The 15904-nt window shown below is 36.7% G+C and overlaps 1 protein-coding gene across 2 annotated transcripts in view; it reads left to right on the top strand.

Annotated features, from left to right (window-relative positions):
* slc7a14a (solute carrier family 7 member 14a) overlaps positions 1-15904 on the top strand; it is a 131309-nt gene that overhangs the window by 95873 nt on the left and 19532 nt on the right. For both annotated transcript variants that reach the window (XM_073919784.1, NM_001347689.1), the window contains 3 exons: positions 1955-2172; positions 2293-2439; positions 7274-7482. In XM_073919784.1, coding sequence (XP_073775885.1) covers positions 1955-2172; positions 2293-2439; positions 7274-7482 — 574 coding nt within the window. The remainder of the gene's footprint in view (positions 1-1954; positions 2173-2292; positions 2440-7273; positions 7483-15904) is intronic.

Here is a 15904-nt window from a genome sequence, read left to right on the forward strand (position 1 = left end):
CTCTTCTTTTTTCTTTTCCAACCCCCTTTCCCTAAGTCAGATATACCCCCATCTGTGCATCTCTGTGCACACATGTAGTTAAATTATGCTTCATAATGCGTCATTTCTGCTTAAGGCATGTTTAGTATTTTTAGAAATAGCTGCGTTATTCATGACATCATTAAAAGGTCAGTTGAGGACTGTCTGCTGTCATTTTGTGAACACAGCTGTTTAAACTAATCTCACTTTGTCTGTATCTCTCTACATTAAAATATGTACAGTTTAAGTCAAAACTATTAAATAAACAGTAAAAAAAAAAAAAAAAAAAAATATATATATATATATATATATATATATATATATATATATATATATATATATATATATATATATATATATATATATATATATATATATGAATAAAAGCAGTTTTTTTTTAAGGTCAAAATTTTCATTTTAAGGCCAATATATTAGCCCTCTTAAGCAATATTTATTTATTTATTAAATTTTTTTCAACTGTCTACAGAACAAACCATCATTATAAAATGATTTGCCTAGTTAACCTAATTGACATAGTTAAGCTTTAAAATGACACTTTAAGCTGAATATAAGCTTCTTGAAAAATACCTAGTAAAATATTATATACTGTTATCATGGCAATAATAAAAGAAGAATTTCCATTAAACAGAAACTGTGTTGCATTTTTGCTGCTTGTTCAAACCATACTTGTTTAAAAAATGCTTAACAATCATCTTGTGTTAAGACAACGTGTAGAAATTGTGTTGGTGCAACTACCTGTGTAGTAGATGTAACATAAAGACATGTTAGGGTTTAATATTCACTTTAATGGGACGATTTAGAACAGTTTCAAGTAAAATTTTTGGGTCTTGAGGTTTCCATCTTACATAAGAGTAGCAGTCATGCATGCTTTGGATGTTGTCTGCTTTATTAACAACATTAGTGTCTGTTGCTTCACTCACTGAGCCGCAGATTTAAAAGTACTAATACTAGTTTTGAGATACATCTGTTAAAAGTATGCATTAGTAGGGCAGTTATTATTTTTGAGCTGCAATAAATAACAGAACATTCTAGATGTCCAAAGTAAAAGATTGAGATTAGTTTACTCTACAAGAGTAAATAGTTTTTCAGATAAGTTTATTCAAATGAAAGTGATTTAATGTCATTGATTCAATTCAAACAGAATTTTGCTCTTGGTTTCCATTTGCATAAAATAAGTTTAAATTATCTATCTATCTATCTATCTATCTATCTATCTATCTATCTATCTATCTATCTATCTATCTATCTATCTATCTATCTATCTATCTATCTATCTATCTATCTATCTATCTATCTATCTATCTATCTATCTATCTATCTATCTATCTATCTATCTATCTATCTATCTATCTATCTATCTATCTATCTATCTATCCATCCATCCATCCATCCATCCATCCATCCATCCATCCATCCATCCATCCATCCATCCATCCATCCATCCATCCATCCATCCATCCATCCATCCATCCATCCATCCATCCATCCATCCATCCATCCATCCATCCATCCATCCATCCATCCATCCATCCGTGTCTTTCTGTCTGTCTCTTTGTCTGTCTGGTAATCAATCATATTCGGTCAGTTTATCCATGCTATACACTGTAAAAAGTAAAAACATAAACAAATGACTTCGACTTGTTTCAGTTAAATGAATTACTATATTTGCTTTTAGTGAACAATACTTGTACTTGCCATAAATAAATGAATAAAGTCTGTTACACCGAAAAGAACTAATTTAATTTCTTACTAAAAAACTGTCATAAGTTTGTCAACCTAATTCATTTAATTGTAACAAGTTGAAGTAATTTGTTTTCACTTTTTACAGTGTAGATTTTCAAGTATTCATACCACACAAATCATGAGCAAACATCTTCAGATCTTTCAAAAATATTCCTCCTTTATAACCTGTTAGGTAAAGGGGAGCAGTCATATCCGGACATCCTGGCGCTGGTCATAGGCATCCTGGTCACAGTGATAGTCGCTCTGGGCGTGAAGAACTCAGTGGGCTTCAACAACGTGCTGAACGTCATCAATCTGGTGGTGTGGGTGTTCATAATGATCGCAGGCCTGTTCTTTGTCAGTGGGAGCAACTGGGATGAGGGACGATTCCTGCCTTATGGCTGGTCAGGGGTAAAGTACATTTCAAATCAATTAAGCTCAAGCCCATAGTGCAGTTAGTGGCTCTCAACATAAACACAGAGAAGGAAATTGCATTGTCTTGTATCTACAATCAACCGCTCTGCTCAACAGGTCATGCAGGGGGCAGCCACTTGCTTTTATGCCTTTATTGGGTTTGACATCATCGCCACCACAGGAGAAGAAGCCAAGAGTCCCAACACATCCATCCCCTATGCCATTACTGCCTCTCTGGTCACCTGCCTCACTGCCTACGTCTCTGTGAGTATATAAGCACCTAAAACAATATTTTGCTACTTGTACAAACTACTTATTTAAAATGAGCTGAAACATTTTTTGGGAAACAACTTAATTGTTTTATGTTCAATCCACTTAAATTTGTTACATTACAGTTTGTTCTCAGTCTATTAAGTGCATCACTCGCAACACTATTTACATTTGCACAACAGTTCATGCATTTCTCAAAACAATTAGTACAAACTGCAAAACCTAGCTGATAACCTGCAAAAGCGTGTCACTTCCTCAAAATGGATAGCTCATTCCTCAAAAGCAAGTATTCATGTCAATGAAAGTGTCAGTGTAATCAAGATGAAAAGAGCTGACAACATTGTTTATAAACAAGATAGTCAAATGGTTTTGTCATGTTTTCATTATGTCAGTTTACTCTGTACATTTTTTCCAATGAAAAAAAGTCAGATTTTGGTGACACTTTCTGAAAATGCTCAAGACAGCACTATATACTATTAGCACAGCCATTGGAAAACTACAGTAAAGTTAGACATCACTGCATTCACTGAGGTATCTGAGTACAAGACACTGAATATGTATGTTTCACATTTTTACTACATATGTTTTTTTTGCAATTCCAACTTATTTACAGCATTGTGCAAAAGAATAAATACACCCTTATTTACAACAAACATAAACTCCCTTTGGGTAGAGCTGTGCACAACTTTAAACAATATAGCAGTATATATTGGAACCGAATCTGCAACATACACAGGTCTGTAAATCATTCATGAAATTGTTCAATTGAGAAAATGTTTTCAGGAAAAAAAGATTTAATTTTTTAATAAAAATTTCCTGACAGATTTTGACAACTATAGTTCAACTTTTTTGCATGTAATGACTCAAGTAATGAAATAAGGACTATAACTTTTATATGGAATGACTATTCAGCATTCACAAGTTTAGTTCATTTTGACTGACATGACGTAAGCAAATGATAATGTTATAAAACAGCAGAGAGTTGTATGAAAGCAATTGGTGCATGTCCAAAAGAATTTGCAATTTGTTGGATGGATTGAGAAACTGCTACTATGATGTGCTCCAAGCCTCCAACCTTAATCAAACACACCTGAAGCAGCTAATCAAGCTCCCACTAGATAAACTAGAAACTTCCTGGCAGGTGTGTTGATTTTGGAGCTAAACTCTGCAGGACACCAGCCCTCCAGGACCGAGTTTGAACACCCCTGCCATAGTATATGTTTGTGAATGAGTGTGTATGGATGTTTACCAGTAAAAACCTGTGCTGAATAAGATGGCGGTACATTCCGCTGTGGCGACCCCAGATTAATAAAGGGACTAGCTAATGATTAGCAATAAGGATCAGCTGTAGTCGATCACATCACATGCTCCTCTCGGAATTAGCTTTACATAAACTCTCATTCTGTTTCTCATCTTTCAGCTGGAGTTCGGTTCCAGAGACATTCCTTTCCATGAATATTTTTTGAGGATTTTTAGCCATATTAGATAATGCTTTTTCATCTGAATTTATCAAAATGGTACACTTACAATGTTTGCTTTTCACTTTTTAATCAGAGTAAACTTCCTCATGAATGTGCATTCATGCACAGAGACGAATGGTCAAGGTCAGGATGTTTTTGATTGCTATTATATGAACTATTCAAATTTGAAAATTTTATTAAAATCCCTGTATTGTACACTGAAAAAAGAAACAAGGTTATGCAGCATTGAGGCAATACCAGGGTAAGTAAAGAAGGACTGATATTTCATTTTGGATGAACAATTCCTTTAAGGTTCATTTATTCCAATAACTATATCAATACACAATAATCCACCAGACTATAAGAAGTTTGGGAATCAAAAGCAACAGATTTCAAAACTGCCACGTGTCTATGTGCACTACTAAAAAGACAGAACTTAAAAAAAATAAATAAATAATGAGTACTGTGAACTTAATCCATTTGAGTAAATGAAGCAATTTAAGCACAGTAAAACCCAATAAATGAAGATAACTCAAACCAAATGAGAACTGTGAAACTGAATAAGTTAAGGCAACTCAAACCTTGCTAATTTGAGTAAAAAAAAAAAAAAACTAATCTATATGAGTACTGTGAACTGACTCCATTTAAGTTATAGTAATGAGGTATTTAATTAACTAATGACCTTCAAAACTCCTTTCAAATGAGAAGAATTAACTTTCAGTCAATTTTGAGTTAACTACACTCATTTCATTTGATAAATTTGACTGTTGGGTTTTACATTGTAGTTAAATCCTATAGTTAATCAATAAAATAAAGTCTGGAACAAAGAAATTATTACTTTTAAAACGTTTTTTTCATGCCAGTCAGAATCCACCTGACTATAAAAAGCTCGGGCATTAAAAGAAACAGATGAGATAACAGAGTGCACTTGATGATTCAAATGTTGAAGCTCTTTTCTGTTCTTCAAAATAGTTATACTTGGATGTTTCAAAAATACAGTAAGAATATAAATGATGTTCAGATAGTCTTTGTTCTTTTCTCAGTTTACAGACAGTCATTGATCATTCTCTTCATGCAGCATGTCTGCATTTATTAAAAGCTCTCTGGCTTTATTACAATGCAATGCCGTCTGTGCAGGAGGTCGTCATAGTAACACAATGAAAGTGAACACACCAGCAACACACCACCTCTTTTCTACATACAATGTACTTTACTTCTGTTTTCTTCTAATTCCTATTTTTAATCTTCTGTCTGCCTCACAGTTTTTGGTTTAAGCTGTTATGAATTATCCTTAGTAAAATGGCTGCTCATTTCCACACCTACAGATCTGTCTGATGAGGAGCGAACTTGTTAATTAGCGGCGTTCACCCCTCCAGTGCTCATTGTGTTGTTGTAGAGGCTAATTTTAGCCAGGCACTTTATTCTCTGTCTGCGTGTGTGCAATTGAATGTTGCATATGTGTTTTAGAGTGACAGATTAAGACTACGTTTCTGAAATGTATAAAATGGGTCACATTGTTAGGAATCAAAGCTTCTTTAAAATTTTAAAACTATAAAAGTAATTTGTGCTATGAATGTAAAACTTTTAGTACTCAGTGATGCCCAAACATTTTTATTTAAAACTTGTTTTCTACTTTCCACCCTTATGACATCAGACATCTGAACACAAATACATCACTGATATTTGTTTTAATGATTGTCAATAATCTTAGAATTTTTACAATTAGTCCTACACACCAGAAAAACAAATTATACAAAATCTTTGTTGTTCTGTCTGTGCTTCTTCTTTTGCATTGCATTGTAAAAGGTATATTAAGGTATTAAGATATTTGTTTTATGATTTAAAGGCACAGTATGTAATTTCCAAAGCTAGAGGGTGTGTATTTACAACAAACATATATGCTTAGTTTGATGCGGTGACTGAGTGTGGAATCATGGGAGCTGTGGTCTTCATTAAAGCCTACAGAAATCACGTTCATGGATGTGCGAAAGCAGGGCTGCTCAACCCTGTTCCTGGAGATCTACCTTCTTGCAGATTTCAGCTCCAACCCTGATTAAACACACCTGAAGTAATTAATTAGAACCTAAACAGTACTTGATAATTACCGGCAGGTGTGTTTGATCAGGGTTGGAGCTAAAATCTGCATGAAGGTATCTCCAGGAACAGGGTTTAGGAACCCTGTGCTAAAGTATTCAAAGCTTATTATCATGGTAGTATTAATCCGAGTAAGACTGAAAGCCATTAAAGAGAAATGAGACAAGCATAATGTGGCATCAAATCAGTGGGGCTTTTATTACCACAGTGCTCCACTTTAGTTCTTCTGGTCGTATATGTCTTTGATTCTATTATAATGTTATTCTGCAGTCTATTAAAATGCACAATATATTAAAGCATCCCTGTTTTTCCATGTTTTCTATAAAATAAACCAATTATCAAGGATATATGATGTAATTAGCATGGCAACTCAGGACATGCTCAATGTTAGGTAAAACTGCTTAATTCCATGGACTTTAACATTCTTCTAAACATTTGGGATAATGTAAGTACATAAGTCAGCATAATGTATAACACTGTCTATGATTTTTGGACATTTTAATGAACTTATTTTATTTTGTGCTTTAAATGTAACAAAGGATGTCTTTTACTGAAATGTGTTAAAGAAACACAATTAATATTTCTACTATTTAAAAAAATCCACATTCTTTTAGACTCTGAGGGGTGCCCATATTACAACAAAACACTGCAAAATATGGTCATCTTATCAGTGCAGTAGAAGACAGAATGAACTAAAAGGACTTGCATTGCAGACAAAATAGCAACAAGTAATGCCAGTAGCTCATCTTGAGTCATAAACTGTACACCTAAAATAATAGTAGCATCCATAGTGAATCTTCTATAGGTTTTATGCTGCATTTTTCGACAATAGAAATCATATACATTATATTAAACCAAATTAGTCTTAACGCATGGGGTTCCATTTAAAAACAAAACTTCCAATTATTCATTTATTAAGTTTTTTTGTAGTGATATTGAAGAACTTAATCTGGCTCCTCAAAGAACTTTTCATTAAAGAGTTTTTATTAGACTATTATTTCTTTCAAACATGAAAATCTTATAATTTAATATAATCTAATAATGTTTATTAGGGGTTCTTTGTGGACCCATTATTGCCTATAAAAAAACCTTAAGTCTATTTAATAAATTTCCAAACATTAAAAGATAATTACTGTTTTTAACCTTGTCTCTAATGTTTAACATTATGATTGTGCAACAGTTTTTTAAAGGCACAGCAGCCAAAAATAATAAATAAATGAATAAGATCAATAGTAGGTCAGTGAATCACACTTTCTCTCTGTTTTTCTCCGCAGGTGAGTGTGATTCTCACCCTGATGGTTCCCTACACTGAAATCGATTCAGATGCTCCACTGATGGAGATGTTTTCTCTACATGGCTTCCAAACTGCCAAATACATTGTGGCCATTGGCTCCATTGCTGGACTGACGGTCAGTTTGTTGGGCTCTCTGTTCCCAATGCCGAGAGTCATCTATGCCATGGCAGGAGACGGTTTGCTCTTCAGGTAATATAAAATGAAATCACAGGGTGAGGTAATTATGATCTTCTGTAATGATTAAAATGCCATTTAAATATCATTCTCTGCTGGAGAAATGCACTTCTGCGTTCATGCAGTCTGACAAGAAACGTTACTTAGAGCCCTGACATTTTAAATCAAAGCCAGTATAATAGCTGTATGGTAAGAATTCTTTGATAAAATTAATGTTTGGATGTGTCACCTTGTTTACGCCTGGTATTAACTTTGGTACATCCACCACAGGTAATTCAAAGTAGTCAGAGAAAACACAAGGGATGATCTTTTTTAGTATGAGTATTTAAACTACAAAAAAAAAAAAATAATAAAATAAATCACATGTTTTTTCTCCCTCTGGAAGTGATTGATTTATTGTGACAGTAAAGTTACATTTTCAGCAATTAATACATGATCCTTGACAAATCTTTCTGATTATATGCTGATTTGCTAAATTGAGTTGCTTAATTATGGTGGCTTGAAAAGCCAACATACTGTTATCTCACTTAAACTTATTAATGGGGTTTGCCATAGGCAAAGTCCATTCTTACAATTGTGCTGGCTTATTATTCTTCTTCTTCCTTCTTCCGTACCATTTTTCGGCGCGTAACTAGTCCCGCAGCTTTCGTCCCAGACCCTTGAAAGTGGGCTCAAATCGTCCGGTCTTATCGGGAATGGTGTGCTATGACTTTTATAAGGGGTGGGGGGTTTTTTGGCCCCGCAGGGGCCAAAAAACCCCCCCAAAAATCCCATAGACTTAACATTGAGCCGAACTTTGACGACTCACAGCGCCGCGTGTGAATTTCATAGAAATATGGGATTCACAGCATCTGTAGAGGGTTGCAGCCTAAGTGAGAACATACCTTGCAAGGGGGTAAAAGTTGCACCCCTGGGGCTCTAGGACGTCCCAAAGTGCTCCCATTGACTTCCATTGGCCCCATTGACTCCCATTCATTTTTCTAGGAGAGCACTAAACGCGCCGCGAAATGGGACGACCTTTTAGGCGTTATAGCGCCAAGTGTGAAATTCGTAGAAATATGGGATTCGCAACATCTGTAGGGGGTTGCAGCCTGTATGAGAACATACCCCAAAAAGGGGTATAAGTTGTACCCCTGGGGTGCTAGGACGTCCCAAAGGGGTCCCCATTGACTTTACATGGCCCATTGACTCCCATTCATTTCTTGACTCACATGTCAATCACATTACATAGCAGTGTCATACAGACTTGGGGTTGGCTAACTTGACTGAGGCAACCAATCAGCATCTCAATATGATTTTGAAGCTCACAAGCCACGCCCCCCCAAACCATTTAAAGACCCTTAATAACTGCCCCATTGACTTAACATGGGGTGGGGCGTCCCATTGCACATCCCATTGACTTCCATTATAAATGTCACACATCAATAACATTACATAGGAGTGTCATAGAGACATGGGGGTGGGCTCATTTGACTCAGGCAACCAATCAGCATCACTATATGATAATGAAGCTCACAAGCCACGCCCCCAAATTGATCCCATAGACTTCTATTATAATTGGGCTAGATGCATATCTTTGCATTGCAGTGTCATACAGGCTTAGGGGTTGGCTCATTGGACCCAGACAACCAATGAGCATCTCAATATGGTAATGAAGCTCACAAGCCACGCCCCCAAACTGGTCCCATAGACTGCCATTATAACTGGCCTACATGCATATCTTTGCTTAGCAGTGTCCTATTGACTTGGGGGATGGCTCATCTGACTCAGACAACCAATGAGCATCTCGATATGATAATGAAGCTCACAAGCCACGCCCCCAAATTGGTCCCATAGACTTCCATTAAAATAGGCCTACATGCATATCTTTGCTTAGCAGTGTCCTATTGACTTGGGGGTTGGCTCATTTCACTTGGACAGCCAACCACATTCAAGTTCACTCTGTAACCTCGCCCATAGCAACAAAACAGAGTACCCTAGCAACCATTCATCAACAGCTATATCTCAGCATCGGAACATCGTAGAGACTTGGGGATTGGCTCGTTTCACTCATGCTAGCAAACGGAACTTCCTGTATGCTACACATGCTAGCAGTGACTAGCTACATGCTAATATCGACTAGCCAAGTACTGTAACTTGCTAGAAATGCTTACTAAGTATAATTATTTCATCAGGCATGTATATGAGGCTTGCCTAGTAACCACCCCGGGTACCCTAGCAACTGCCTAGCAACCACTCAAATTACCCTAGCAACCGCCTAGCAACCACCTAGCAACCGCCTAGTAGCGCCTTAGTAAGGGCCTAGCAACCACTCAGGACACCCTAGCAACCGCCTAGCAACGCCTTAGCAACCACTCAGAATACCCTAGCAACCACCTAGCAACACCTTAGCAACCACCTAGCAACCACTTAGGACACCTTAGCAACCACCTAGCAACACCTTAGCAACCACCTAGCAACCACTCAGAACACCCTAGCAACTGCCTAGCAACCACTCAGAACACCCTAGCAACCACCTAGCAACACCTTAGCAACCACCTAGCAACCACTCAGGACACCCTAGCAACCGCATAGCAACCACCTAGCAACCGCCTAGTAACGCCTTAGTAAGGGCCTAGCGACCACTCAGGACACCCTAGCAACCGCCTAGCAACGCCTTAGAAACCACTCAGAAAACCCTAGCAACCGCTTAGCAACACCTTAGCAACCACCTAGCAACCACTTAGGACACCTTAGCAACCGCCTAGCAACACCTTAGGAACCACCTAGCAACCACTCAGAACACCCTAGCAACCACCTAGCAACCACTCAGGACACCTTAGCAACCGCCTAGCAACACCTTAGCAACCGCCTAGCAACCACTCAGAACACCCTAGCAACCGCCTAGCAACACCTTAGCAACCACCTAGCAACCACTCAGGACACCCTAGCAACCGCCTAGCAACACCTTAGCAACCACCTAGCAAACACTTAGGACACCCTAGCAACCGCCTAGCAACGCCTTAGCAACGACTTAGAATACCCTAGCAACCACCTAGCAACACCTTAGCAACCACTTAGGACACCCTAGCAACCGCCTAGCAACACCTTAGCAACCACCTAGCAACCACTTAGAACACCCTAGCAACCGCCTAGCAACACCTAAGCAACCACCTAGCAACCACTCAGGACACCCTAGCAACCACCTAGCAACACCTTAACAACCACCTAGCAACCACTCAGGACACCCTAGCAACCACCTAGCAACACCTTAGCAACCGCCTAGCAACCACTCAGAACACCCTAGCAACCATTTACATTACCCTAGCAACCACATAAACACATGAATTTAACCATTTCTCCACATTTACTGCTATTTTGCCCAGTTTAGTACCATTTTGTACCCCATCGATTTGCCACGCAAACCCCATTCACATTTCCTTTAGGAAATGTACAATTCTAGTTAGGCTGGCTTGTGTAGCAAGCCAGACTACTGTTATCCTATTAAACTTATTATTATTAGGCTGGCTTGTGTAGCAAGCCAGACTACTGTTATCCTATTAAACTTATTATTATTTTTATTAATATTATTATTCTTCTTCTGAGACTAAAAATTAAACTCTATCTCCACCTAGACCTTTCAAGCTATGACCATCAAACTCGGGTCAGACCTCCGAACTATTCTGACTCGAGTTGCTATATCTATTCCGACTGATCCGACTTTCGGTTTCCCGAAAAACGTCCCGGGACCGTCGGAAAAATCCCATAGACGTAACATTGGATCAAACTTTGTGACCTCATAACTCCGCATCAGAATGTCACACAGACTTCTAACTGGGCTCATTTAACTCAGACTATCAAACTGCCAATGACTGATCACCTTTAAACTTTCTAGCCACGCCTTAGCAACCACTTTTGGACCCTAGAAACCGTCCCATAAACTTCCATTGCAAAAGACTCTCATTGACTTTACATGGGATCAAACTTTGAGAGCTCATAACTCTGCATCAGACTGTCCTACAGACTAATGGCTGAGCTTATTTAACTCAGTCTAGCCAGCAGCCAATTACTGATGGCCTTTTAACTTTCTAGCCACACCCTAACAACCAGATACTGCACCCTAGCAACTGTCCCATAGACTGCCATTAAAGAGGTTCAGACTGATATTGTCATGCTGCAGTGTGATAGAGACATGGGGGTTGTTTTTAACTGTTCATACTGGCAAGAAGCTTTGATACATAATCAGTCTAAGCTGTCAATCAACTCCATAGCAACAAAACAGACTAACCTAGCAACGATATAACAGCAGCTATATCTCAGCATCAGAACATCGTAGAGAAGCAGGGGTTGGCTTGTTTGAATCAGGCTCGCACACCATCTATCTATCTATCTATCTATCTATCTATCTATCTATCTATCTATCTATCTATCTATCTATCTATCTATCTATATCTATTTATCTACCTCTATCTATCTATCTATCTATCTATCTATCTATCTATCTATCTATCTATCTATCTATCTATCTATCTATCTATCTATCTCTAACTATCTATCTATCTATCTATCTATCTATCTATCTATCTATCTATCTATCTATCTATCTATCTATCTATCTATCTCTAACTATCTATCTATCTATCTATCTATCTATCTATCTATCTATCTATCTATCTATCTATCTATCTATCTATCTATTTATCTATCTCTAACTATCTATCTATCTATCTATCTATCTATCTATCTATCTATCTATCTATCTATCTATCTACCTCTATCTATCTATCTATCTATCTATCTATCTATCTATCTATCTATCTATCTATCTATCTATCTCTAACTATCTATCTATCTATCTATCTATCTATCTATCTATCTATCTATCTATCTATCTCTAACTATCTATCTATCTATCTATCTATCTATCTATCTATCTATCTATCTATCTATCTATCTATCTATCTATCATCTATCTATCTATCTATCTATCTATCTATCTATCCATCATGCTAACAACATGCTAATTCATGCTAGAATCATGCTAGTTACATGCTAATTCATGCTAGAATCATGCTAGTTACATGCTAATTCATGCTAGAATCATGCCAGTCACATGCTAATTCATACTAGAATCATGCTAACAACATGCTAATTCATGCTAGAATCATGCTAGTCACATGCTAATTCATGCTAGAATCATGCTAACAACATGCCAATTCATGCTAGAATCTTGCTAGTAACATGCTAATTCATGTTAGAATCATGCTAACAACATGCTAATTTGTGCTAGAATCATGCTAGTAGCATGCTAATTCATGTTAGAATCATGCTAACAACATGCTAATTCATGCTAGAATCATGCTAGTAACATACTAATTCATGCTAGAATCATGCTAACAACATGCTAATTCATGCTAGAATCATGCTAGTCACATGCTAATTCATGCTAGAATAATGCTAGTCAAATGCTAATTCATGCTAGAATCGTGCTAACAACATGCTAATTCATGCTAGAATCATGCTAGTAACATGCTAATTCATGCTAGAATCATGCTAGTAACATACTAATTCATGCTAGAATCATGCTAACAACATGATAATTCATGCTAGAATCATGATAGTAACATGCTAATTCATGCTAGAATCATGCTAACAACATGCTAATTCATGCTAGAATCGTGCTAATTCATGCTAAAATCATGCTAGTAACATGCTAATTCATGCTAGAATCATGCTAACAACATGCTAATTCATGCTAGAATCATGCTAACAACATGCTAATTCATGCTAGAATCATGCTAACATTATGCTAATTCATGCTAGAATCATGCTAACAACATCTATCTATCTATCTATATCTATCTATCTATCTATCTATCTATCTTTTCATACTTTTTAAAACTGTTTAAATAAACTATTACCGTCAGGCTTTCACAAGCCAGCCTCAAAGTTTGTTTTCAAACTTTAAGAATCTAGTTATTAATATTATTATTCTTCTTCTGAGACTAAAAATTAAACTCTATCTCGTCCTAGGCCTTTCAAGCTATGGCCATCAAACTCGGGTCAGACCTCCGAACTATTCTGACTCGAGTTGCTATATCTTTTCCGACTGATTCGACTTTCGGTTTTCCGAAAAACGTCCCGGGACCGTCGGAAAAATCCCATAAACTTAACATTGGATCAAACTTTGTGACCTCATAACTCCGCATCAGAATGTCACACAGACTTCTAACTGGGCTCATTTAACTCAGACTATCAAACTGCCAATGACTAACCACCTTTAAACTTTCTGGCCACGCCCTAGCAACCACTTTTGGACCCTAGAAACCGTCCCATAGACTTCCATTGCAAAAGACTCTCATTGACTTTATATGGGATCAAACTTTGTGAGCTCATAACTCTGCATCAGACTGTCCTACAGACTAATGGCTGAGCTCATTTAACTCAGTCTAGCCAGCAGCCAATCACCGATGGCCTTTTAACTTTCTAGCCACACCCTAACAACCAGATACTGCACCCTAGCAACTGTCCCATAGACTGCAATTAAAGAGGTTCAGACTGATATTGTCATGCTGCAGTGTGATAGAGACATGGGGGTTGTTTTTAACTGTTCATACTGGCAAGAAGCTTTGATACATCATCAGTCTAAGCTGTCAATCAACTCCATAGCAACAAAACAGACTAACCTAGCAACGATATGGCACCAGCTATATCTCAGCATCAGAACATCGTAGAGAGGCGGGGGTTGGCTTGTTTGACTCATGCTCTTACACCATCTATCTATCTATCTATCTATCTATCTATCTATCTATCTATCTATCTATCTATCTATCTATCTACCTCTATCTATCTATCTATCTATCTATCTATATATCTATCTATCTATCTATCCATCTATCTATCTACCTCTATCTATCTATCTATCGATCTATCTATCTATCTATCTATCTATCTATCTATCTATCTATCTATCTATCTATCTATCTATCTATCTATCTATCTATCTATCTATCTATCTATCTATCTATCTATCTATCTATCTATCTACCTCTATCTATCTATCTATCTATCTATCTATCCATCTATCTATCTACCTCTATCTATCTATCGATCTATCTACCTATATCTATCTATCTATCTATCTATCTATCTATCTATCTATCTATCTATCTATCTATCTATCTATCTATCTATCTATCTATTTCTATCTATCTATCTATCTATCTATCTATCTATCTATCTATCTATCTATCTATCTATCTATCTATCATGCTAAGAACATGCTAATTCATGCTAGAATCATGCTAGTTACATGCTAATTCATGCTAGAATCATGCTAGTAACATGCTAATTCATGCTAGAATCATGCTAACAACATGCTAATTCATGCTAGAATCATGCTAACAACATGCTAATTCATGCTAGAATCATGCTAGTAACATGTTAATTCATGCTAGAATCATGCTAACAACATGCTAATTCATGCTAAAATCATGCTAGTAACATGCTAATTCATGCTAGAATCATGCTAACAACATGCTAATTCATGATAGAATCGTGCTAGTAACATGCTAATTCATGCTAGAATCATGCTAGTAACATGCTAATTCATGCTAGAATCGTGCTAACAACATGCTAATTTATGCTAGAATCATGCTAGTTACATGCTAATTCATGCTAGAATCATGCTAGTAACATGCTAATTCATGCTAGAATCATGCTAGTAACATGCTAAATCATGCTAGAATCATGCTAACAACATGCTAATTCATGCTAGAATCATGCTAACAACATGCTAATTCATGCTAAAATCATGCTAACAATATTCTAATTTATGCTAAAATCATGCTAGTAACATGCTAATTCATGCTATAATTGTGCTAGCAACATGCTAATTTATGCTAGAATTATGCTAACAACATGCTAATTCATGCTAAAATCATGCTAACAACTTGGTAATTCACGCTAGAATCATGCTAACAACATGCTAATTCACGTTAGAATCATGCTAATACCATGCTAATCTATCTATCTATCTATCTATCTATCTATCTATCTATCTATCTATCTATCTATCTATCTATCTATCAATCTTTTCATACTTTTAAAAACTGTTTAAACTAAATTAACTATTACCGTCAGGCTTTCACAAGCCAGCCTCAAAGTTTGTTCTCAAACTTTAAGAATCTAGTTAGGCTGGCTTGTGTAGCAAGCCAGACTACTGTTATCCTATTAAACTTATTATTATTATTCTATATTATTATTCTTCTTCTGAGACTAAAAATTAAACTCTATCTCGTCCTAGGCCTTTCAAGCTATGACCATCAAACTTGGGTCAGACCTCCGAACTATTCTGACTCGAGTTGCTATATCCTTTCCGACTGATCCGACTTTCGGTTTCCCGAAAAACGTCCCGGGACCGTCGGAAAAATCCCATAGACGTAACATTGGATCAAAC

This window comes from Danio rerio, chromosome 2, assembly GCF_049306965.1.
Source record: "Danio rerio strain Tuebingen ecotype United States chromosome 2, GRCz12tu, whole genome shotgun sequence".
In the NCBI taxonomy this organism is placed as follows: domain Eukaryota; kingdom Metazoa; phylum Chordata; class Actinopteri; order Cypriniformes; family Danionidae; genus Danio; species Danio rerio.